The 25785-nt window shown below is 40.2% G+C and overlaps 2 protein-coding genes and 1 non-coding gene across 7 annotated transcripts; all 3 read right to left on the minus strand.

Annotated features, from left to right (window-relative positions):
- Positions 1 to 659: 659 nt before the first annotated feature.
- ccar1 (cell division cycle and apoptosis regulator 1) lies at positions 660 to 16924 on the minus strand. 5 transcript variants are annotated; one of them, XM_030747946.1, is made up of 26 exons: positions 16793 to 16924; positions 15139 to 15299; positions 14861 to 15036; positions 14614 to 14739; positions 14029 to 14061; positions 13427 to 13623; positions 13114 to 13240; positions 12242 to 12361; positions 11292 to 11484; positions 10972 to 11116; positions 10695 to 10847; positions 10111 to 10336; positions 9363 to 9476; positions 8080 to 8246; positions 6997 to 7207; positions 5708 to 5791; positions 5431 to 5619; positions 5150 to 5341; positions 4803 to 5033; positions 4588 to 4717; positions 4347 to 4435; positions 4104 to 4244; positions 3814 to 3934; positions 3448 to 3630; positions 1782 to 1987; positions 660 to 1708 (listed from the first exon to the last, which is right to left on the minus strand). In XM_030747946.1, the coding sequence occupies exons 2-26, from the start codon at positions 15248 to 15250 to the stop codon at positions 1628 to 1630; spliced, it is 3747 nt and encodes a 1248-aa protein (XP_030603806.1). In that variant the 5' UTR covers positions 15251 to 15299; positions 16793 to 16924; the 3' UTR covers positions 660 to 1627. The 5 variants fall into 5 exon arrangements, with proteins under 5 accessions (XP_030603806.1, XP_030603802.1, XP_030603803.1 ...); XM_030747942.1 differs by having other exon boundaries at positions 10695 to 10850; XM_030747943.1 differs by lacking the exon at positions 16793 to 16924 and adding an exon at positions 16748 to 16770 and having other exon boundaries at positions 10695 to 10850.
- On the minus strand, positions 9256 to 9320 carry LOC115793734 (small nucleolar RNA SNORD98). The gene has a single exon (XR_004021131.1). It is a non-coding gene; the product is annotated as a small nucleolar RNA SNORD98 (small nucleolar RNA).
- A 1639-nt stretch (positions 16925 to 18563) lies between the features above and the next one.
- LOC115793690 (NFU1 iron-sulfur cluster scaffold homolog, mitochondrial) lies at positions 18564 to 23675 on the minus strand. Its single transcript, XM_030748792.1, has 8 exons — positions 23508 to 23675; positions 22932 to 23032; positions 22711 to 22846; positions 21197 to 21263; positions 21000 to 21111; positions 20854 to 20917; positions 20471 to 20645; positions 18564 to 19140 (listed from the first exon to the last, which is right to left on the minus strand). The coding sequence occupies exons 1-8, from the start codon at positions 23570 to 23572 to the stop codon at positions 19045 to 19047; spliced, it is 816 nt and encodes a 271-aa protein (XP_030604652.1). The 5' UTR covers positions 23573 to 23675; the 3' UTR covers positions 18564 to 19044.
- Between the last annotated feature and the right edge of the window lie 2110 nt (positions 23676 to 25785).

Consider the following 25785-nt stretch of genomic DNA (forward strand, 5'->3'; position numbering starts at 1 on the left):
CTAGAATGCATCCTGGGTGCCTCCCGCGTGAGGAGTTCCAGGGATGTCCCACTTGAAGGAGGCCCCGGGCCAGACCCAGGACACGCTGGGGAGACTGTATCTCTCGGCTGGCCTGGGAACGCCTCAGTGTTCCCCCGGTTAAGCTGGAGGAGAGGGAAAATCAAAGCAGTTTAATCACTTAGCATCACTACTGAGTAGCAGTAAGTGACTACGGATTAAACAAATGGTTTTCAGAGATGTCTCAAATATTCATTGTACTCAAAAGCACATTAGACCTGAATAAGTGACAGCAACCAACTGCTCAGCTGGTTCCCCCTGCAGAAAGTTTGTCTAAAACAGGAAAGTTTCCAGGATTGTCACCTCTGCACCCCCCAAAACCCAATCATTATCATTGATTGTTACAGTGGCACCACTGGTCTTGGTGTATCCAATATTCTGCCTTAAAACAGTTTGAAATTGTCTAACTTGCATTTAACTAATCTATGAACCAAACTAAAGAGGGGTGGTGTCCTGCAGCTACACTCTGCTGCCATCTGCTGGTTAGCTGTATAGCATTACAGCCCACAAAGCAGCTGCTATTTTCATCTTCAGTGTGCTCTTAGATTTGTAAATAATAAAATGAAACACAAATAGTGGAAAAACAAAATGCAGGCACACTGTAGTGTTAAAATGGACCACTTTATTCTTGCACAAGACATCCATAGAGCGCATTTTCAATAGAAAAATAAAATCACCTGCTTTGGAGAACATTTAAATGCAACTGTGCCTTTTGTTAAGAACCCAAAGCAGCACACAACAATTTAGAGATGGATCTCAGTGTTCATTCCTTCAGCAGAACAAGAACACACATTCATTAAGCTTAACTTTTGGTTCATGTGGTTTCCTTTTTCAGAAAACAAGACAAACGCTGGTCACAGTAAAACATGAAACTGGCAGCGCAGCAGTTGGTGGAGAGAGTCAGGCAGGAAACCCCCCCCCCCCAAAAAAAAGGTCCAGGAGAGGCAGGAACCATGCATAGCCATGTGTATGTTTAAAAAAAAAAAAAAAAAGAAAAAAAAAAACCCTGCGGAAACATGTCAAACCAGCAAACAGAAGAACTACAAACTGAATGATTACTGAACAGAGATGTGGTAAATAAAGAGGGCTGGTTAAGGGAGAGGTTCTGCCTGAAGCACATGGAAACACTCCACACTTCCATCCATCCAAAATTAGCTTCTTTTAAATATTTTATGAATACTCTCGCACATAAATAGCATTATTATTGCTCATTAGAAAAAAAACAAAACTCAAGTACAACTCACACATAACTGCATTTAAATCTACAAAGTGGCACTTCAGCGGCCATAACAAAGCAAATGCAATGCCAAAAAGATGTTAGCAACTGAACTCCATTTGAAAATAAGCACTTCAAAGCTTTGTCATCGTTAAAATTACTCTAAGTACGAAAAGTAACTCCTCAGAAATAGAGGAAGAGGTCAAATTAACACAGGGAACTAATTAATTAAATTAAACATATTTGGGACACAATGAGTTCAAATATAGCACAGTCAAATTATTCTCGTGTAGTGAATATTTACAGTATAAGATAATCAGAACTGATTAGCTTCATTCATTTGAAATCTGTCACTCATTCATCAGCGCCGTTCGTCTGAGACGTCCGACTGTGATCACCAGTGACTTCGCTGCCAGACTCGTCCACGTCCTGATCCTGAGAAAGAAAAACAGTCGGTGAATATGAGCTCATTTCCTCCATCACGGTAAACACTTTAAACATGGTGCACCTTCTTCAGCACTTCCAGCAGCCCTTTGACGGTGGACATGAGTGAGTTTGCCGACTTGCTCAGGAGCTCGTGGTAGATGTTATTCTTCTCCTCCACAGTCCTCAGAGTCTGCTCGGTTTGGCTCAGAGTGCTTTTCACCTCCTCCAGCTCCCTGGACAAAGTTTTGTTGGCTTGCTCCAACTGAGCTTTAACCTTTGCATCTTCATCTGCAATGAGAAACAATACCAAGTCAGATGGTGGATCACGGGGAAAGGTCAGAGGGCATCAAAAAGCAAATGTGGATCAAATAAATTCAATCCGAATTGGAAACAGTGTCTCCTATTGAACTCTGTATATAATGTCACTTTGCATTATCATTATCAGATAGAGGTCAGAGGAGAATGGCCAGACTGCCTTGAGCTTATAAGAAGGTAACATTAACTCAAATACCCACTGGTTACAACCATGGTATGCAGAAAAGCATCTCTGAATGCACAACACATTTAACTTTTGTAGCAGATGGACCGAAGGCCACACCAGGTGCCTGTTGACCATGTCCATCACTTTATGATCAGTGTACCCATCTTCTGATGGCTGCTTCTAGCAGAATAACGCACCACGTCACAAACCTCAAATCATCTCAAACTGGTTTCTCGACAGTAAGTTCACTGTACTCCACATTCACCAGATTTCAGTCCAACAGAGCACCTTTGGGATGAGGTGGAACGGGAGATTAGAGTCGAGCAGCCGACAAATCTGCAGCAGCATTCAACTGCCTCTCCAGTGAGTCCACCATCTTGGTGAGAACAGTCCTTGTTTTGCTACGTAGCCTCAGTGAGTTCTGTGATTAACAAATGGCTATTACACAATATGCGTACAGTCAGTCTTTAACATCTTCCATTCAATTGTGCTCAGTTCTGTATGTTTTATGAGTGTTTTCTGTCCTTTTGTCTAGTCAAATACTCCTGATTTTTTCCTCTCAAAGGACTCACCATGAGCGTCACTAGTTAATATAAAGAAGGTTTCTTAAATGTTAATACTTATTATGTCACAAGCCTCACTGAAAAAAAAACTAAACAAAATGTGAACCTTCTGTGTCCACGTAATCATGAGCATCCATGTGTTTATCATAATCTGGGACAATATCCTGGCAACAACAAAGCAGCAGCTCAGGGTTTTTGAATCAGCCGTGGACATTGTGGACTGGCAGTAAACATCAGTGTCTATAAATACAAAGTTCCTGTTCACAAATGATATGTCAAATATTCTTTGTTTTAAAGGACACACACATGCTGGGAGGTTTGAACTTGTTTACACTCCTGTACATATGCTGTTGTGAAGCAGTGCTAATCTGGCTGTGCTCTGCTGGGACAATAAAATTCAGTCCTATAACTGCCTTCAATTTATATGAAGGCACTGCGATTTGTTACCTTCAACCTTTTAACTAGTTATTGAATTTTTACAATAACAAACTCAGTTTGGCTGACTCCTCTTTGTAATCCAACATACAGTATCAATGTGCCAGTTCACGTTTCACCAGACGTCACAGAGGGAGGGACCAGTGAATGAAGTGAGACTGAACCTCTCTGTAGCAAAGCTCAAATTGAGTCAGATCATTGTCCCGAGGGACTACTGACACAGAGTGTAGCTTGCAGTTTATGACAGTATAATGCAATCCAAAACTTACCCATTTTAGCATCCTGCAACATAAGCTTCTGCTCTATCTCCTCTCTTGCTTTCTCACTCTTCTCTAGCTTCTGCATCATGCTGCCGATGTCGACCATGGCTCCGTTATACACGATCAGGTTACCAGACTCGCTGGCCTCTGACTGAGCACGAGTTTTAGAAGCTGGAAGTAGTCCTCGGTTACCTTAAAGAAAGAAATTTGATTTATAAAAAAAAAAAAAAAAAAAAAAAAAAAAAACAACTCATGGGGGAGCTTTAGCTCCTAAGATTTCTTAGGCACTTCTAAGATTTAAATATTCAGATTAAATTTAATCAAAATAAACATTAATAGAAATATCTTCAGCCATCATTATTGATGTTGGCTCACCTATGAGGTTTTCAATCTGGGCTTCACTGAAGGAAGGAATGGGTTCATCTTTTCCCCTGTCTGTCAGTTTTCGGTAATAACATGATTCTCTGACGACTGGCTTGTTCAAAAGCTTCTTTATCTGAAAATAGAAATCAACGTGACAAATTAAATGAGCTGCAGGCTGATGTACACATCTTCAAAGACCAACTCATGGAGAGTAAGCAAAGTGGACAAGACCTTCTGACAGGTTAAGAATCAGGGATGCACAGAAACGGGCCATTAACATGATTAAATTTGCGTGTTTTCACCTGAGCACGAGAAAGATGCAGTCCCAGTGTGTACAAGATCTCCTCCAAGTCTCTCTCAAGCAAGTAGCCACAGTGGCTCTGATCGAAGTAGACAAACGCCATCAGCAACTCCCTGTTGTATGTGACCATCTGTTTCTTCTCCTGGTGTAATGGGAACCACATTTATTTAAAAAACAAACAAAAAAAAACTCTCTGGAACATATCAACACCTCAACAATGTGCCCATAACAACATACAGCCAACCTTATCTTTGGAGGACCTCTCTTTTGATGACTTGCGGTCATCCTTGCGGTCTTTCCTGTCTCTGTCAGTGGAGTCGTCGTCATCTTTGTCTAATAAACAACCAGAAATGTTAATTTTGAAAACCACCTTTTGTCTTCAAGCAGGGTGAAAAGAAAATATCCTTAGTACATATTTTGCCCACTTAAGTTCTCACACATGCTTTCTCATCACGGCATTTAAATACAAGAAGAGTGTGGAGTACCATCATCCTCATCGTCATCTGCATCTTCAGCCTCCATGGGGTCATATTCTTCAGCGTTAGCCGTGCTGCCATCATCTTCATTCTCCTCATCATCTCGAGACTCCTCCTTTTTCACAGTCTTTTCTTCATACTGATAAAAAAAAAAAAAAAAGTTATACAATCACATGAAGACTCACATTTATCAGATAGAGTAAAAAAAGGTTTCTATAGCTTGCCTTTCTCTTCTCCTCCTCATCATCTTTGGTCTTCTTTGCTGCTGGTTCTTCATTCTCCTCTTCTTTTTCCTTCTTTATTTCACGCTTCTCAGCCTCTTTCTTTTCTGCCTCTTTTTTGGCTTTCTTCTCCTTCTTCTCATCCTTGGTAGGAAGCGCAGCAAGGGCTTTGTATATGCGGTAACCAAAATCTCTCTGCAGCATCTCATTAAAAAGCTCAGCAAACAGGGAAACCTGTACAGAAAGAGGACAGTATATTATCAACATGCAAAGACAGGAATGTCACATTTCGTTTTGTTACATGTGTGCTGTAGGTTTTTGAAACAAACCCCGCGAGCAATAATTCTCACCTCAAATGAGTGCTCCTTGTTGTCTTCCAGTCTGTAGTCCAGCAGCACACTCAGGGACATGACACTGCAGTCAAATTTACCGTTCTTGGCTGCCCAGTTGGGGTGTACGAGGATGGTGGGCTCATCAGGAAGGATGTAGCGCCTTTCTCTCCGCTGGCGCTCCAGCTCCTCCTGCCTCTTCCTTTCCTCCTCCTGACAGAGAAGTATCCATCAGATGAAATTTAAGACAAACCTTAATTCCAGAAAAAGTTTATCATACGACATAAGAAATTTCTCTGTACCTCTCTGTCATCCTCAGTGCGTGATGGCTCCTCTTCCTCCACATCCTTTGTCTCTGCTTTCTCAGGCTCCTTGGATTCCTCCACCTGCTCCTCCACCTTCAGCTGCTTGGTGAGGCGAGCAATCAGCTGTGACTTTAACCCCTTAGAGCTTAAAGAGCGACAATCAAGCTCCTTGCGCAAGTCATTTACCTACAAGTGAAGAAAACAGACATGAAAGAGCAAATTTAACATTTGGTTTGTCCTCGTCTCCACCCACAACTGTGCCAGCTTTATGTACCTTCATTGACTTCGGGTCAAGTTTAGCCCAGTGAGTTGGAGTACTAACATCTTTCGATTCGTCGTCATCCTTCTCCTCTTCCTCCTTGACAGGAAATCATTAAGATAGAGACAGGCAGAGGGAGAAAAAGAGGTGGGATAACAAACAGTCAGCATACCACTCGTGGCCTTAGTGAGCTTTAAAGTTGATCCGTGCAAGAAGCAAGGTCTCATTTGTCTTTCATTGTCTTGTCCTAGTGAGCTCTCGACTGTGTTTAAGTCCACTGCTACTGAAGCGTACACAGGGAAGCTCTCTAGCTCTTATTAAAAAGCCAAACAAAGCCAAAAAAAAAAAAAAAAAAAAAAAAAAAAAACAACAGAAATGCTCCCCCCCAGCTGCCCATCAATCAATCTGTGGAACACAAAAAAGGTAAAAATCAATGAGAGGTGTGTCCAAAAGGTGTGTAGGTACATCAGGTGAATGAAGCGGGTCTCCAAACGGAGTGAGGATAGGGTGGCCCTACCATGCTCTATGACTGGGGTATTGTCATTTATGGGTTTTATACACCTACGTCAGATAGGAGCCATCTGTCCTTCTGTCCAACCAACTGCCCTGGAAAAACCAAATTCTACATATAGTCCAAAATGAAAGTGTAGAATCCAACAACAATAACAGACAAGAAGCAGGACTTTGGGGAGGTTCTCTTTTCGAAGTCAGACGATATCAAATTGATGTGAAAAAAAATCATAAAAATACACATTTCTACAACAAACACATTATGTAAGCGCAACTGACTCCACAGATTCCAGTACGCATAAAAATTATGGGTCCCAGTGTTAAGAACTTATCACTGGTTCAAATTTGAGATCATTACTCAACCATGATCATGCATTTTATACCAATGCAAAACCTGCCATTAATAACATAAATTACTGAACCAGATTAACACCCAATTATGTGGTGTTTAGGGAACTGGAAGCTGTTTTACCATTTGCGACTGGGGCCTACACAACACAACCTAGTCTCACTGCTTCCACTGTATGTGTCTGCTGGATGTGAGGGAAGGTGGGAGTGCTGATGGAGGAATGGAGGAGTTGGAGCAGAGGAGAAGGGGACAGGTGGAGTAAACAGAAGAAGCCTAGGTGAGGTTTGGTGGAAAATATGCCTGAGTTTGTATCTGTGTGCGTGAAAGGTGAGGTGTGCCTCGTGTGTATCTGGGATTTGTTTTTTTTGTTTTTGTTTTTTTTTGTAAGTCCTGTGCCTTCCTGTGAGAAGCGAAAATGAGAAGAGAGGGATTAGCGGTTCAGTGCCTGTTCTCCATCCGCCTCCTTTCGCTCGGCCGACAGCTTCTCAGCCAGCTGCTCCCGGAGTCGCCGTGACAGCACTTCCCACTCTGAGCGGGTAGGAAGACAATGCCAAACATCCGGAAGAAACAAAACCACTGTCTCCACATGAGCAGGGACAGTCCGCCCCTTGTGTGTCTCCTCTGGTCGATGATAGCGAATCTCTGCAAAACGATACCTGTCGCAAAGGAAGAAGGTGCATTGGAAAGAAACATTCTGGTCAGGGCACAGTATAAAAGGCAAGCCTTGCTAGGGCGAGCCTTCTACAGCTACTCCCTCCCATCAAGTCACTCAATGATCGTACATGTCATTATAGTGACCCTTCTCCCACACAACACACAGCATAGACAAATGGACCCAGTCTGCAGCTCTCCAACTGTAGTCACAGGTTACGGCAGCCATTTTGAAAAAGTTGACAGACAATCACAAAAAATAAAAAAATAAAAAAATTAATAGTCACATCCCAAATTCATCCCCATTATAGCTTCAGCCAATTACGGATGAGTACTCTGCATTTAACCTAGGATGCACTTGATGTACTACATTAGGGTTGTGCGAAGAGAGACAGAATCAACAGGACAGTGAAAGCCAGTTAAATATGCAAGATATTTAACAGAGAGAACAGAAAAAGAAAAAACCCAAAACAAAACACAAAGTAATGGCAGTGTCTTCTGGTCCAGGCTACTGCTTCCAGCCACCAAGTCCATGCGTTTGGTTTTTCATCACAATGAAATGTGTGTATATGAATAGAGTGTGTGACAGAAAGAGAGAGCCAAGACTACAACACACAAAAGGCCAAAAAACAACATTGCACAACACAACAAATAATAATAGTAAATAATAGATTGCAAATCAAAACAGAATTGTCATTAATATAAACTTAAAAATAAACAAACAAACACCCCACTCTACATGTCCAGGAGAGATTTAGTGTCGAGGTAGTATAAAGATGCAGTATATTACAGATAATTTAGGATTTTAGTAACAGAGTTAAGAGTTTAAACACAACCAGGGTGAACAATTAATACTCATGAGAGTAGCGGAGCTTACCACTGAGTGCACAGACTAAGGTCTATGCCTGTGAGCGCCTTGCAACAGCGTATTGCTGTCTTAATAAGGACTGATGGATCCTTCTCTGGGTCAGCTCCATCCAGAGAGGGAGACCAGTGACCACCAATGGCCATGGCCTCATCTTTACCTCTCATGCCCACCAAAAACTGAAGGAGACAGAGACAGGTACAAAGGAGAGCCACAGAGTACAGGTTACATGGAAACAGGGAATGGGAATATGGGAAACAAGGGTGTGGAGGGTGGAAAGAGCAAAAAAGAAAATGAAGAGAATAGAGACAAAAAAAAAAAAAAAGGCAAAGAAGGATCAGCAGCATATCCAAATAATCAGACGTCTAATCTGTGCAATATTCTCGTTCTCATGTTCTGTCCTTTCCTCTTGCAGACACAGAGGATGCTATCAAGCATAACAAAATTTAAATACCATTTAAAATGCCAGAATTAACTCCCTCTGCAGGTTGCCCCTATTTTACACACATCTCTGCAAATCTCCAGACAGGAAAGGATGCAGACCCTCTTTTAACAGCATCATGGACCTAAAGTTCTAACTTGTCATTCATGCAGGGAATGACATTCAGATTAGGACCAATCTATTTATCTTTTATGAATCAGGCCCTCATAGCAGCTGCACCATTAGACACAAACCCAACAAGCTGCCAGAGTAACCTTTCTTCAGAGATGGCCTACATGTCTAGGCTTTTTTTAACCTGATAACAGCCAGTGTGCAATTCTACAAGCTTTGCAGGGATTTATAATGCTGATGGATCAAATGTGTGCTTGACACTCACTAGTAATATTTCTAGGATTTTTTTGTGAGAGACTGTAAAATATGCATCTGCTTTCCTTTTCACCCCCCTCCAATTTAGCTAGCAGTATAGTTTTTCACTGAAACAGCCTGTTGGTGCGTGGTGGCACACTGAAAAGCCACTGGAGTATTTCTGGAGTGGGACCAGAAATTTGTGGCTTTACCTCTATTGTCACTGCAGAGCTCTGACAGTGAAAGTCTATCTCTAATCTTATTGTTGTTTGTGCTACAGACTTTAAATTTACAGCATTAAAAAAAATTACTTAGTGGGAGGAATAACCTAGAAAAAAATTACAAAATGCACCCACAGCCTTTAAGGACCAATAACCAAAAGCAAAACAAAGAAAATAGCCGACATCAGTTAAGAGTTTTCCACACTGAATATTCAGCAATGGAATAGGATTATGACATCACTGTCGGCTCCTGTGTGTCCTACAGGCACAGAAAGCCTTTGACTTACCTTAATGAGTCTAGCAGGATGCTGGAAGGAGTCTCTGACTTCCTGGGAGTCCTCTGCCAGAGCACAGGACTTATGATACAGCTCCTCTATACTGGGGTTAGCCAGCAGCATCACCTGACAAAAGGAGTTAAAAATCCTTAAAATACTATTCAAATCAAGACCCATGTTTTACACTATTTATGGTCTCCATTCCCCCCCTGTACAAAACATTAGTTAATTCAGTTAATTATGCCTCTGTATAATTCTTTTGCACTTCTGTGTGCTATGGACACACAATTCCTACTAGATAATCCAAAAGAAAATACAGACGTACTCATTGGGAGGCTGTTGTGATGGTAGCTCTTACTATTCACACTGTGTCAGAGGTGTATAAAGTTACTAAAAATACAAGCATAACATTTCCTCCTACAGAGGTTTCTGAACAGTCACGGTGAGCTGTTAACAAAGAGCTGTAGATGATAGCTCGCACACATCTAATTACCATATAAGGTTATTAGTTTTAATATACTGTACAGTACATGAAGCCTTTTTAGATGTGTTGCATATAGATCTCTAAGCACCTAAAGATGTGATATACACAACTCAAACAATCAAACTATGCATGATTTTCTGATTTACTTGAATTTTCCTATAATATTTACACTGCAGCAAAAGTTGATTACTGTTCTAGTTAGAAAGAAATGTAAAACATAAAGACTGTTTAATCAATATTACTTATAATGGTGCAGCATATTTAGCACTGGCATACCTTAGCACTGTAGGTGTGGTTGGCATCAGGAGGGTCCAGCACAGCCGTGTTCTTGACTAGAGGATCCACTTCTTTATGCAAAATGTGAAAGTTACAAGCGTTACTAAACTGGAAAGGTCGTGTGAGAGGGAAAGCATCCACCCAGGTGAAGACGGCATCAAAGAAGTCGCTGGGAATGTAGAGGCTCTGATAGCGCCTCCTCAGCTCCATCATGTCACAGCTGGAGCTGGAGAACACAAGGACAGTTTGCACCTCAGGAACACATTCTTGATATACTAAGAGCTGTGATGCCAAAGATATGAACTGTGAATGCAGGAAGCACAGGTTGTTAAAATAAAAATGAAATACACTTGGTAATTAAGTTCATTATTAAAATCAAGTACTGGTGGTTCTATTTTTAAATTTCAAAAAGTAATCAGAAGTCGGAAAACAATTCTCATCCTTATCACCTGCAGAAGATTTTCGTATTTCAAATTGGGCCACCACATTCTCAAGCTTGTGAATGGCTGCTGTAGAGTATTATACTAGAGTTTGTGGCTTATTTACTATGATATGTTTTTAACAAAGAAAAATAATATACAAACCCATCCAAGCTGAACTTGGAAAACTGGACAGTGTAGCGAGGTACAACTCTGCGAGGTCGTCTTGGGGAGCGGTCACGTCGTGGTGAGCGGTCTCTCGAGCGTTTGCGTGTTGGCGACCGTTCTCTCGATCGCCTACGCTCACGGTCTCTGTCTCTGCTAAAAATCAAGTTTAAAAAAAATTTAAATGTAATGACTCATAACTTCTAACCAACAGATGGATGAAATGCATGTGAAACAGATGTATGATGTAGGGACTATATAGTGAGGGCCATTTCACCTGCGTTCTTCTTTAGTCCTGAGGATGAGCTCAGGGCCTCGATCGCTTCGAGTGGGGAAACGAGGCGGAGGCTCAATTCTTCGGACAGGCTGCGGCTGTGCCATCATTCTCACTGGGGGCTGGAGGAGACCCCCTGGGAACACTTCTAGAGGTGAGGAAATAATGCAAAACACTTGCTTACTTCACCATTATACACACCACAAACTATTTTGTGTTCAAATGTTGTAACAAAACATCGGCACAAATAGTGGTGACCGTCACCACTTGTCTGACTGCTTTACATGCAGATACTAGATAAATGCCACTGAAAAATACTATACCTTTGGGTGGAGGCTGTGGCAGCAGAGGCTGAGGAGGGTTTTGGAGGAGCGGGGCAAGAGAGGCAGCAGACAGCTGTGCCTGCAGAAGAGACGGAGGGGGAGCCTGGGCTGGAACACTGAACGTGGTTGGGGGAGGTAGTGACTGCAGCATGGTGGGGGCTGCCTTCATCATGCTCGAAGCTTGAGGCTGGTTCTAGATTAAAAATACAAAAAGGTAAAATAGTGTGAGAATAGATTAGTAAATGTTTAAAGGCAGGCCATAAACAATTATTAAAATGCCATTTACTGTGCAACAAATAAAATCTTGGTCAGTAGCTGCTTGGAAAAAAGAAGCTGAAAAAAAGGTCTGAATATGCTTGAGGCTTTGACCTCTTAAAAGCAAAACAAAAACTTTTGGATGAGAAAAATATTAAGAAGCCCTGTTTACTAGCAAAAATATGACAGTTAAAGAGATATCTCTGAAGTACAGCTTTATACTTTTCTCCTGGATAATCTTAACTGAAGCCAACAACAAGCTTCTGTGTATAGACAAAGTACATCACTATTAGATTACTATAATAGTATTTCACTTTAAAAGCCTCACCAGTTGTATTCTGGCAAAATTACTTGCTTAATATAATAACATTTGTGATCAAGAAGGCTATTTGGAAGACATTTAACATACTTAGTGAGTAGACAGGTTTGGCATTTTACTCATCACTTTTAAAGGTAAAGATGAAGCTAAGAGTAAATCTGGTCTTCTGACAGAAGTGGAGTAGATGTAAACAACTCCACAAATTGTAAAGGGCTCACTGCTTGGACGTGTAGTCAAACCACTGAAAACTGTGGTTCTGTCACATTGTACAATAATGCTCTATTACCACAATAACAAAGAAAATAAGTTAATAATGAAAAAAAACAAACAGGGAGAAGGACCACAAAAAGTGTGAGATTCACATCTAGGGAGTTACATTTTGTCTGTTGTCCGGGGTGGAGTGCATGTCTGAGTACCGCAGCTGCATCCCTGGCTCATTGTAAAGGCTGCCAAGCTGTGGGGAAGCTTGAGGTAAAGGCTGAGGCTGCTGCTGATGCTAAGAAGGATTGAAAACACAACAGTTAATAAAAGAACCGGGCTAAGATTTTTTTTTTTTTAAGAACAAAGAAAATATATAAATACTTAATTATAGCAAGACTCTACAAATTTTGGGTGAACTTTCCATAGTTGGAAATGAACCTGTTCATATGACTTTAGGAAATTTAAAATTCAAATGATTGTTGCTCTGAGTAAATAGTCAAGTTCAAGGTTTACTTCGCTCAAATGAACTGAAGTAGACAGATATGTATAAAGCGAAAAAGAAACAAGACCAGTTTCAAATGGTGAGAAGATGTTTGCTGTGTTTTAAGCTCTAGCTTGCACTTAAACACTCTGCAACAGTGGCAGTTTATTCAAACATGAATAAGCCTCAATATGGTTATTAGTGCACAGTAAGTAAGGACATAAACACTAAAGCCAGGAAAGGTTTGTGCATTTAACTTTGTAATGAACAGTATGAAAACACTGATGCTGTTGTAACTGTGATTATAATGATCTCAACAAAGTCATTAATCCTGAAAATGGGGGACTGTATAAGTACCTCAGCAGTTGCAATTCTAGGCTGCTGTTAAACTCCTTGTTTTGAATTTGAAAGTCTGTATTCCAATCGCATATTGAATGTGTGATTTAAAATCCACTCTAGTTATAAAACACATCATTGTCCAGATACTTAATGACCGGACTGTAGATCAAGCTGTGCTCAAAAATGTTTTTCTTACAATAATAAGTGCAACCTCTGAATATTCTCACCGACTGATTTGCTAGCTGAGGTAAAGTCTGGATGCGCTGGGCGTTCCACTTGAACGGCATATTCGGGTTGTACACAGCTTCCACTAGGACCCTGTCACCCACCTGGGGAGTCTTTCCCTTCACAGCACTATGAAATACAAAAAACAGACATGTAAGCAAATCTGTATGTAATGCCAAATCAGTTTCAGAATTATAGAAGGATACTGGGAGCTCTCTCAGTTATGGGTGACAAATAAGGTATTCTAGTCAAAGTGTTTATTTTATCACACCAAGTGACAGAATTTGAGTGGTGTCAATAACCACAGTTTTTCACCTTAGCTGAAAGAAGACATCTTCATCTACAAAGCCAAATGTGTCATGTAGCTTATTGACGACACCGGTGAAGACTCGCTGCTTCTGAGGTTGCGTCTGCTGTTGGTGGCTTGAACGTGGTGTTGGGTATGACACGGTAATTTGGGCCGTCTGCTGGGGGTTAGACAGGCTCAGGCTCGTGGGCAAGGCGACAGGGGGCTGAGGGTTGGGAAAAGAAAGTGGGATTAAAACAGTGGTCTAAAAACAATAAGTACCATGATCATTCCAAGAAAGCAAAGGGAGATGTTTTGATAGCTAATGTCAGTATTTCTCCTCTAAATGTATGAAACACAAAGATAGAAAAAGAACCTAAAAAAAGTAAATAAGGCGATATGCTTTGATATAGTCAGCTACAAAATTATTCAACCTGAATTTTAGTTTGATATGCAAATGCTCTGTGCAAATGTCTGCAAAAAACCTGCAGCACTTGAAAAAGTATAACAGTATAACAGCAGCTGCCCTTGTCTGTATCCACAACCAAGTAAAATCTCCAGCTAAGGTGTAAACAGACGGGAGTGTGTTACATCTTCAGTTTGTGGGAGTATGTTTTTGCAGACACATTACCTGAGAAATGAGGGCCTGCTGAGGCTGTGGAAGCTGGAGATAGAAAAACAAAAAATGACAAAATTTAACTTTTTGTTGAAATGAAACAAACTTTACACCCAATGCAAAGCAGTATTACGTGCTGTCATAATACACCCAACAGCTGTTTGCTCACTGACAGATTCTGCCAACATAAATAATATGATCCACCTAGTCGAACTTGTAAACGCACTGTGCAGACCTATCAAATCACCCTTAGAGCATATTCACACTCTCTCGGGAGAATGCGGCAAAGTGGCTAAGAAATATTGAGAAATAAAGCTTGAAGATAAAAATGCTTAAAAAATAGCAGTGGCGAATTTTATTTTAAATTAGAAGCGTTCAAATTGATCTTACAAAAATCTAAGACTGAACCGACCTATGCTCAGTTTCCAAACAACCCTTCTCTCTTTTGTAATACATCATAAGGTGATGTTTTGTTATTTAAAACCAACAGAAAAATCTAAATTTAAAGCACAATGCCAACAAGAGAAAAACAAAAAAATGTATTTTCCAACATAAGAAAATAAAGTGTGGCACCAGGAAAAATAAAAAGCAGTAATGTACCTGATGAGGTACATTATACAACTGCTGCTGAGGGGGTTGTTGGGGAGGCTGCTGCTGTTGCTGCTGTTGTTGTTGCTGCTGTTGTTGCTGCTGCTGATACTGCTGAAGTGCTGTATTGATTTGAGACTATGGATATTGAAAGAAATAAAAAAGAGACAGTAGCTGATCAAATAGTGTCAAATGTGACCAGGGAAAAGACTGACAGATGGCTTACTGTGCTTAGAATTATTACTTTATTGTGACTAACCTGCTGTAGTGCTGCTGCAGCAGCTGCTGCAGCTTGCTGCTGCAAAGCAGCAGTTTGCTGAGAAAGTTGATAGTTTGCAGCAGATTGGTTGCTGAGAGAGGCTGCTGCCAAGGCTGACTGCTGAGAGTAAACAGCGGGAGATGCTCCCAGAAGAGATGGCTGCTGCACTCCAAGAGCTACAGAGAGGGAAACAAAAGTACAATATGAATTTTATTTTTTAGCGTAACTGAGCTGCTGGTAAAGTGGGGATGAAATTTTACCTGATTTGCTATACTCACAATGCAGGCTGTTGAGGTCCAGAGACTGTCCTGTGTGGCCCGGCTGGGACACTGCTGTGGCAGCAAACTGAGTCGCCCAGGGCGGATTCTTCTGTCCCCCGAACTGGGCCATGACTCACTCAGGTTAAAGGCAGTCTTTTCTCTCTAGGCCAATGCTGTCACTGAAAACATAAACAAAACAAAAAACAAACAAAAATCAGGAGCATTAGTAGCAATTCGGGCATATAGCAACTCATAGCAAGAAGGTCAGGGTTTGAATCCACCTTGGCTGGTGTCTTTCTGTGTGGAATTTGCATGTTCTCCCTGTGTTTGCATGAGTTTCTCCAGGTTCTTTCTGGAGCCACTAAATTTTAGAACCGGCCAGATCTGACAATTTCCTCCCACAGTCCAAAGACATGCAGTTAGTGGGGTTAGGTTAACTGGTGCCTGTCTCTCTCTGTGTTAGCCCTGCAACTGGCTGGCGACCTGTCCAGAGTGTACCCTGCCTCTCGCCCTATCTCACCCACCCAGTGAGACCCTGAAAACGATAAGGGGAAGATGATGGATGGATAGTAGCAATTTGATCACATGGTGACAACTGCAGCTCTGCAAGTAGACCTCATCTTCTTGAACCCCAGAAACTACTCCCTAAGTGTCCTTCAGGCTATGAGTGTGTGTTTGTGTGTGAAACACTGTATGTGCAAGAGTGGATGTGGAACATGCATGAATCACAACCCAAACCTGCATGAATCTTAAGAAGAAAAACTGAACTGCCCAAAACTTACTTAGCAATGCAGGTTACATTTAACACAGACAAAAGGAGGGTGCAAAGAACAACAAATGAAGACTAAAAACACGTCCAGTGTAGCATTTAAACTGTATGACAAGCTAATTTATTCCCTCAAATAACAAACTGACTTGTGTCCACAGATGACGTTTATCAGAAGCTCATTCACAGCTCATATGGTGATGCTGTTGACCATGAATCCACTAACCAAGATAACCTTTACATTTAGAGCATACTTTAAAAAATAATCTGACAGTAACGCCAACAAATAAACTGTACTGATGACTTCGTGAGAAAAAAAAAGAAAATTCAGTGCTCTGCCAGTTATCTCCAGGACTCTGCAGATTAGCATATGCTGACACAGCAACCATAATGGTCTGAAAAGCTGCCCAGCTAACGTTAGCCACTCACTGAGAGTATGCTAGCGTGAGCAGCTAGGCTAGGTAACATTTACATTTGTCTAGCGAGCTAATGTTGTCAAATTTGTGGCTAACAACAAGCTGACTCGAGCATTTTGAAGCAACGTTAATGTGGCTTCGTCAGCACCTTTCAAAAGTCTCCCGTTTTACAATTATATCAAAATGCAGTACGGCTTCTGCACGACATATACGATAGCATCGCATACAGAGCTAATACATAGCATTTTCACACCGTTAGCTTTGTTGCCAGATTAGCCTCGTGCTAGATTTGTTGTCGAAAGCGAGGCCTGAATTAAACCCACTGGCTCTTGCAGTGCATAACCAGTGTTTTAAAAGGAAAAACCATACAGCCACTAACGGCAGCATCTATCGTTCATGCAATTTAAGACTGCACGTTACATTTCAATTAAATATTTATAATTACCAATGTAGAATTGGTTTTGATTTAAACGCTGTTAACAGTGCTTACCGTTGTCTCCCTGCACCGGCCGATTACGGATTAAAAATAACTGCGCCTGCGCAGAATGAAAACCTCGATCCATGCGCCGGATCCTGCAGACGGGCAACAAAGTAGTTCAAATATTTACTTGTCATCATGTGCATATGGCTGTTGTAATCCCTGTCATGAAGAAGAGTCAGTGGAGCGCACTCTTACTTGATGTAGGAAGAAGAAAAATACCTTTTACTACAGATCTGCACAGGTTAGGACATGTTGAGGCCATGATTAAAATGGAACAACTGGGTTAATTAAGATAAGGTAACACTTTAAAGTGGTACCTAAGATAATACATACTCTATTTATCCCACATTTGAGAAATTCTTTTTTTTTTTTTTTAAGAGTGGTTACCATAAATTTTACTGTATCATAAATTTTAAGAAAATATTAGGTTATAGTAAACAACAATAAAATATATATTTTATTGTTGTTTACTATAACCTAATATTTTCTTAAAATTCACGATATGGTAAACCACAGCTGATCATCTCTGTCAGGCCAGCCATTTACATGTCATCCTTCACTACATCTATGAGCCATTTGTTTAGTCTTCCTCTTTTCCTCCTACCTGTCAGCTAATAAAAAAAAAAATTAAAAAAAAACTTGAGTCTAGCAGTGTACTGTGGGGAGAGGAATTACTTAGAAATAAGTCACATAATTTGTTTTGTGAGCTCCAGGATGTTTTTCTTTGTGTACAGGCTGTGATCAGCTGACCTGTGCTGCTCCTCTGATATTTACTGCTCTGTTAAACTCCTTAGCCAACTGAATCCAAGCTGCATGGCTGATTTCCAACCCCTAGACTCTATAAAGCTACTTTAAGCAGCTTCCTTATTCAAAGGGGCCACTATAGCATGTAGTAGGTAGGCCAATGCATAAACCACCTCCCTGCAGAACACCTTAAATATAAATGATTGTCCAGCACCCTTGATGTAAACCTAACATTGACTGTGAACACCACAGTGTGACCATGAATGTTCCAATCCCAAAATGCATCTCGAGGAGCAAGGAGGATTTTCAGAAGAGATATAATCAAATATAGAGACCACGGTAAGAGCAGGGCATTTTAAACTTATCCTATTTAATGTTTTTTTAGTTATTAAAATGATCAAACTTTCTGCCTTTCTCTGTTAGTATGTCTGTTTAAAAAAAAAGACGTATATTGTCACATTTGTGCCATATTGTGGATTTAATTAAACACTGCACTTTTGTGATATATATATTTTACAGTGGACGAGAGAGATGAAAAGGAGAATGAAGACCGGGTGGAGATGAGTGTTAGGGTCCTTAAAATTTTTAGGTACCGGTACTAAGTACCTAAGTACTGTAGAGTTATGATATTCTATGTTAACTCAAGCAACGCTCCTGAGAGTCCATATTTGTAAAGCCATAATACAAGATATTTATTCTGGAAAATGTGATAGATGTAGCTCAAGTAGTTTTATAGATAATGTAACTTTAATATGGCCTCTGGAGTTTTTTTTTCCTTTTAGCAAATCTAATATGGTCCTGTAGGAAGTTTTGTTGTTAATTTGATAAATTGAGATGGAAAGACTTATGCTGTTTTCCTTCCCTGTGTTGCATTAAAACATGCTTTTGTGCATGTCTGGATGATGCTATATAATAAACTTCCTTTCCTAACTGAGTAGCTAATTCTTCTTTTGACAGCATGACAGCAGGTAAATAAGGTCAGCAACAAACAACTGATTTCAAATAATGAACTTTAATGTAATGCATTAAATCTCAAGATAAGAGCACATAAATTCAGGATAAATACACTGTTATCATACCTCGCTTCAATGAATAACTGCAGCATCAATATAAATCTATTTCATTTATATATGATGCATTACGAAGCAAAAACTGGTGGATTCTTTTTTATTAAGTATGTGGCAGCAACCAGTAGAATATTTTATAAAAACTCACTCTACCCAAAATTAACCGATGTCACACACTTTCACAAAATCTCCATCTTAATTAAACAGTCTTTTTAAAATATACAGTATTTATAATAAATAGGAAACACCATTTACAGCGATCAGAGCAGAATACTTTTGCTTCGACAGAAACAAATCGAATCTTCTGTAAACAGGCATACAGTTAATGACCTCTACGTGGCAACAGGGGAATACAGTATGTACTGAACTCTTAATAGTATATTGTGTAATTTTCTGTCTTCAGTATTGTGATTAGGAATGGTAATGTGAGGAAATAATGCATTGCTTTTTTTACGTGTGTGTTGGCTGAGGAACTTTCTCTTCTTGTAATTTGCGCTCCACTTCTGAGAAAACCCTTGCACTGATTTTATCCACTTCATCTTCCACCTAAAAAAAAAACAGGAGAACTGACAAATTATTTTTATATAAAAGTCAATACTACCATTTTTACCAGGCTTTTTAAATGGAAAAAAAAGCTCAACTCAGCCTAGGAGCATGGAAAACCAATCAGCCACAAAACTGAACCCCCCCTGCTCAATACTGTGTAGACCCCAGCTCATGGAGGCAGAAGAGCTCTGAACCATTGTGGCATTGTAACACCACAAAATGTCTGAAGGTGTCATGTGGTACCAGCACAAGACATCATTTAAGCTCAGTAGATCCAACTATGTTTTAAAGCATATACCTAATAAGCTCAATTGAAATGATAGCCTTCCTGAACAAGTTTTACAGTGTAAGCAGGACACATCATCTGCTGACAGATACAAGCACTGTTAGAGGAATACCACTGCTATAATGGAGCATGTGAAAGTAACATCCACATGAACCCAGGGCTTCCCAAAAACATGGCTCTGCTAGTTTGCCTTCTGCATATAGTGTATGCTGGTGGCATCAAGCTGTTCCTGCCTTAAAGGAAAATGGGATTCATCAGACCAGGCCAGTATCTTCTGTTACTGTAATAAAAATAACAGTCTGTAGGCACTTTCAGTGGTGTACAAAGGTTAACACAAGCACTCTAATTGGTCTCTGAATACTGTATGCAGCCCGCATGCAATGAGCTGTACTGTACTGTGTATATAAACACCTTTCTATAATAGCCAGCATTACCATCTCAGTATTTATGCTACAGTAGTTGTTCTGTGGGAAAGAAACACAAGCCTTTATTTTACATGGCCATCAGTGCACCTCAGGTGCACATTACTTTTCACCAGCTCAACAGCTGTCCTATCTTGAACTACTCTTGGTTAGTACCACTGCATACTGGGAAATTCCCGCACCACCAACAGTTTTTGGAGATGCTCTCATCCAGTCATCTAGCCACTGCAATCTGGCTCTAGTAAAAGTCACTCAGATCCTAATAATTGCCAATTTTTTACTGCTTCCAAAAACATCAGCTTCAGTAACTGACTACTAACCTGCACCCTAATACATCCCAAACCTTGACTGGTGATGTTATAACATATATATGAGTGATTTTAATGTTGTGGCTGACAGATGGGAGTCCCCAAAGCTGAAAAATGCACTCAGATCAGAACAATCAATGTCAGTTTCATTTCTTATACTTAAAGCAAATCTATTAAGCTTCACACACACACACACACAATATCCATATAGCAGTTTCTCAAACCTAATATCAGAGACAAAAAACAAAAAGATGAACTACACAAATCTGTTCTCATGCATAAAAACAAGTCATCCCATGAATCTTGATAATCACCTGTTCCACTTTGTCCACTTCAGGGATATAAAACTGCATCATGTTCTGGATGCCATTTCTCAGTGTGACTGTAGAACTGGGACAGCCTGTGCAGGAACCAACCAGCTTCAGCTTGACTACTCCGTTCTCAAAACCCTTGAAGATGACGTCACCGCCATCCTCCTGCACTGTAGGCCTTGTGATTAAGAGGAACCATATCAAGTGGTAGAGAACAGGACAGAAAAACAGAGAGATTAAGACCATTATCTCAGCACAACTATCTACTACCACATTGATAACATGCTTTTTGTGAATGTGAGTGAAGAAATGAAGGAGCACATAAATAATTTATAAAGTGCAACTGAGGTTTACTTAAGCAGCTGTCAGACGTAGTGAATTTGTACCTGATTCTGGTGTCCAGTAGCTCTTTTATCATAGACACAATATCATCATCATCTTCAGAATGACCTAAAATAAAGGAAATGTAAAATATGAAATTTTTACGCATTTTAAAGTCAATTAGTTGCATGATGCCATATTGCAGACTCACTGCTTTCATGGTGCACTGCTCCTGTTGTTAGCGGCTCACCACTCTCAAAGAACTTAGCAATGACCTCCAGAGCATGACGCTTAATGTCCGTCCACTCAACATCCTCATCAGTCTGTTAGGAAAACAAACATTTTATGTATTATGTTAATCAGACTGTAACCACAAAAACAAACTGTCAGAGTAGATTAAATACTTACTTTAGTGACAGTAATGAAGTCAGGCCCAAAGAACACACTCTGTACTCCTTCAATTTCAAAGAGGTCCCTGAGAGAAACACATTATCATCTTCAGTAAGAAATAAAAAGCATCATGAGAGAATGAAGTCCTTTTGGTCTATTTTTGATTACAAAGCTGACTCATGATTAGATTAAATGTATTGGCAGATCCTGACAAGGAGCCAAGGAAGCCAGTGTCTCTCCTCATGAATCTATTGAGGACCAGAATGTCATTTTCAGATGGTACATCTAGCACATCGACCGCATGTATTCTTCAACCAAGCAACACCATCGTGATCAGGAGCTGAGGACACAATAGTCATAAAAGCAAGAGATATCTTCACACACAAACCTGCCCATACAGAATGTTGTTTTGTTTTGTTTTGTTTTTTATAAAAGGACATGAATGCATTGAAATTTATGAATGTACAGCCTCTCATTTTTCCATATTTCATATCAGCCTGCAAGCACTTTATAAGAATAACAAATACACTTACCAGCACTTTATTAGGCACACCTGTTCAACTGCTCATTAATGCACATATTTAATCAGCCAATCACACGGCAGCAATTCAGTGCATTTAGGAATGGAAACATGATCAAGACAATGCGCTGAAATTCAAACCGAGCATCAGAATGGGGGAAAAAAATGTGAATTTAATTTGAATGTGGCATGGCTGTTTATGCCAGGTGGACTGGTCTGAGCATTCCAGAAACTGCTGATCTACTGGGATTTTCCCACTCAACCATCTGTAGGGTTTACAGAGAATGATTCAAAAAAGAGGATATATTGAGTGAGGAGCGGTTCTCTGAGTGAATATGCCTTGTTGAAGTCAGAGGGGAATAGCTGGACTGCTTCAAGCTAATAGGAAGGCAACACAAGCTCAAATAAACCAAGGAGAAGGAGAAGGGCTGCAGCAGAAGGTGCCACCATACCATATTGGACAATAGAAGAAACGTGTTGCCTGCTCTGATGAATCTTGATTTCTGCTCACATGTCCATCCCTTTATCACCACAGTGTATCCATCTTCTGATGGCTGTTTGCAGCACAATAACATGCCACGTCACAAAGGTCAAATCATCTCAAATTGATTTCTTGAACATGATGATGAGTTCACTGTCCTCAAATGGCCTCTACAGTCACCAGATCTCAGTTCAATAGAGCAACTTTAGGAAGTGGTGAAGCAGCAGATTCACATCATGGATGTGCAGCCAACAGCTCTGCAGTGCCAATGTGATGCGATCATGTCAATATGGACCAAAATCTCAGAGGAATGTTTCCAGCACCTTGCTGAATGTATGCCATGAAGAATTAAGGCAAAAGGGGGTCTGGCCCAGTACAAGTAAGGTGTACCTAATGAAGTGAGCATACAGTACATTCTTCTTGTCTTAGTGCTAGTCCAAAATTAATTATGTGTGTCTCCCAAGGCTTGTAAACACTCAAAATGTGCCATTCAAATATCTTTTAAGTACAGTATTAAATTTGATACGAAACCTGGCTAAAGAAGAACATCCAGCTGAACTTGGAGAAGGAAAGTCAAGTGTTCCACTTCCTAGGACGGGTTTACCAGGAACAAACTTCAAGCTTCGGGGGTTTGGTGTGTCTTGAGTCTGGATGGCCAGGTGTCTTACTGAAAGACATCATGAAACCAACAGGAAATACCACAAGACAGTGAACGTATGTAAGGTTTCCAAACTTTTAAAATAGTTTCTCACTTGTGAAATGTGTGGTTCCTATCCAGGGGTGAGACTGAACTCCTTTGGAGCTCTGGGTCGTGGACAGTGAGTGGTATGAACTGCTGGTCTGGTTTGGAAACCTTAGAGCATGAAGAGCATTATTATACAGAATGAACAATGATATCTCCCATCCTTCAACTCATTCATTTAGTAAGGCACAATTTAACATGGATGTACTAAAGTTATGTGTTAGCTCAGAGTTTTTAATGTAAAGGCTGTGAAGGGCCTAACCTCTTCACTGATAATGAAATTTTACTATCCGAGTTAGCTAGCCGCTGTGTGCGAGCGACCTCGTGATTTCACACATGAAATGAAAGACGATTTAAAGTGAAAATTACTTCCAGCATCTTTCCAGCTCCAACCATATTCAGGTGGATGAAGTTAGCCTGGAGAGACAAAGCTTTGTGTCTACTTTATTTTGCTAGCTAGCTAAGTAGCAGGCTAAAAGCTACTTGGCTATGAGCTACGGACGCATCAAAATAAAGGTTTATGCTTTACACAAGTTTGTCATATTGGTATTGTAGTACAATACGTTAAAGCTGGAACAGTTCAAACCTAAAGTGAGCTGTATTTCTTGCCCGTAAAAGCTGCTGAAGACCCCATCTCATGCGCGCCGCCATTTTGTTTGTTTTGAAAATGAGGACCCCATGTGGCAGACAGGAGCACACACAGTGCTGCCATGTCTTTCTCTTCGGCACATGGGGGGGGGGTGAAACCCTCCAGACACAGTATTTACAACGTATTAAATCGTCCCTGCTGTAAGTCTCTCGGCCACACAGGCTCTCTAAAATGTGGTTACGTCCTTTAAGTGGGGTATTTGAACCCAAACACGATCTTTTCCTAAATGAGTATTGTGTTTCCCCAAACCTCACATTGTTATTGAGTTGCCACAATCTAACCAACAGTGACTACTAAAAGCGCGAAATAGTGGCTGTAAATTAAAATAGATTGCTCTTGAAGGGCTGACTGTATTTATAAAAGTTTGAAAACAACGAAACATAATCGTTTGGCTGCTTTTCTTAAAACAACAGGTGAAAAAAAACAAAAAAAAAACAGACTCAGATCATTACATGAGAGTCCACTGAAGTGATCCACACCAAACTATTAATCAAAAATAAAGTCTTGCATTTAAAACTGTATCATGTTTTACACACATACCTGAGCGTGATCCACAAATTAACATGTAATTACAGTTGTTGAATAAATGTATACAGTATTGTGTAAAAGTCCCCTCATATCTTTATTTCTGTTAGGAAAATGGGATAAAGGTGTGGCAATTTACGGAAATATATGCAAACATACATGTAAATACAGTTAATAAGACAAAAAGAGAGTTTGTGCATTTCCAACAAGCTTTGAAATTCAATATTTGGTGTGACCACCTTTATTCTTCAGCACAGCCTGAACTCTCTTTGGCAGCTTTCTTGTCATTCCTTTCAGCAGTCTTCAGGAATAGTTCTCCGGGCTTCTTGAAGGACATTCAAAGCTCTTCTTTGCCTGCCTTTTGTTCTGCTCTCTGTCAAGATCATCCCACACTGCTTCAATAATTTTGAGGTGCGGACTCTGGGGAAAATCTATGATTGATAATGTTTCATTGTGTGTTTTTCTATCCAGGTATTCTTTTACTGTATTGGCAGTGTTTGGGATCATTGTTATGCTGAAATATTAAATCACTGCCAATCAGATGCTAATCAGATAGTAGTGCATGGTAGATCAAAATCTGATGGTGCTTTTCTGTGTTCATAATTCCACCAGTTTGTACAAGATCCCCAACACCACTGGCTGAAATACAGCCCCAAACCATGACAGAGCCTCCACCATGTTTTACAGAGACCTGTAGACACTCACTGTTGTACTTCTCTCCTGACCTCCTCTGTACAATGATTGACAATGATTTGAACCAAAAACTTCAAATTTGGAATAATCACTCCATAAGACCTCTTACTACTGCCCAGTCCTTGTGTAATTTGGTATACCTCAGCCTTTTTCCCCTGTTTCCTTTCCTCAAGAATAGCTTCTTGACAGCCACTGTTCCACTGAGACCATTTCTGACGAGGCTTCAGTGAAATGCTGATGGAGGGGCCAGATGCATCTCTCAGGTCCTGTTTCAGGTCTTTGCTGGATATTTTTCTACTTTTTAAGGACATGATATTCAGACTACTTATCTGCTATAGATAGTTTTATAGATAGAAATGGGAACAAATGGTGTGTTTTTGTGACAGGCTGCTAGTAACAAAGTTTAAAATTTGTTCTGTGTTAACACAGCACAGGTTCATCTCTTGAGTTAGATGTCTTTTTGTCCGTGAATAGGTCAGTGTCAAGTCAACAAACAAAAAAACAAATAGAAAAAAACCCCATTCCTCTTAAAATGGTCTGGGCTGAAAATGAGTTTTAAAAAAGGAGCCAAACTCTATAGAAAAACTTTGGAAGACCTTCAGAAAGCATAAAAAGGAAGACCACTTTTAAAAATGACAAGGTTTGGCTTCTTTGAAGCAAAGTATAAAGAAATGAGGGGTGACTGAAGAGTTTTGCACAGTACTCTATGTAGAAAATTTAGAAAAAACAGAAAATATTGAATATTTGTAGTAGAGGATAAATATTAGGTAGTATGAAATACTTATGCATGCACAAGTATCTGAAATACATATTCAATAAAATCAACATACTTTTTTTTTGTGTGTGTTTTTGGCCACAGCTGCTTTTGTTAGCAGTGGAGAGAGACAGGAAATGGGGGAAAGATACAGGGGAAGACACGCAGGCAAATTGGCGACGGGCCAGGACGCAAACCTGCACCGCCCGCACCGCAACGCGACATTTGTATGTGGTCGCCGGC

This window comes from Archocentrus centrarchus, chromosome 15 (assembly GCF_007364275.1).
Source record: "Archocentrus centrarchus isolate MPI-CPG fArcCen1 chromosome 15, fArcCen1, whole genome shotgun sequence".
Classification (NCBI taxonomy): Eukaryota; Metazoa; Chordata; class Actinopteri; order Cichliformes; family Cichlidae; genus Archocentrus; species Archocentrus centrarchus.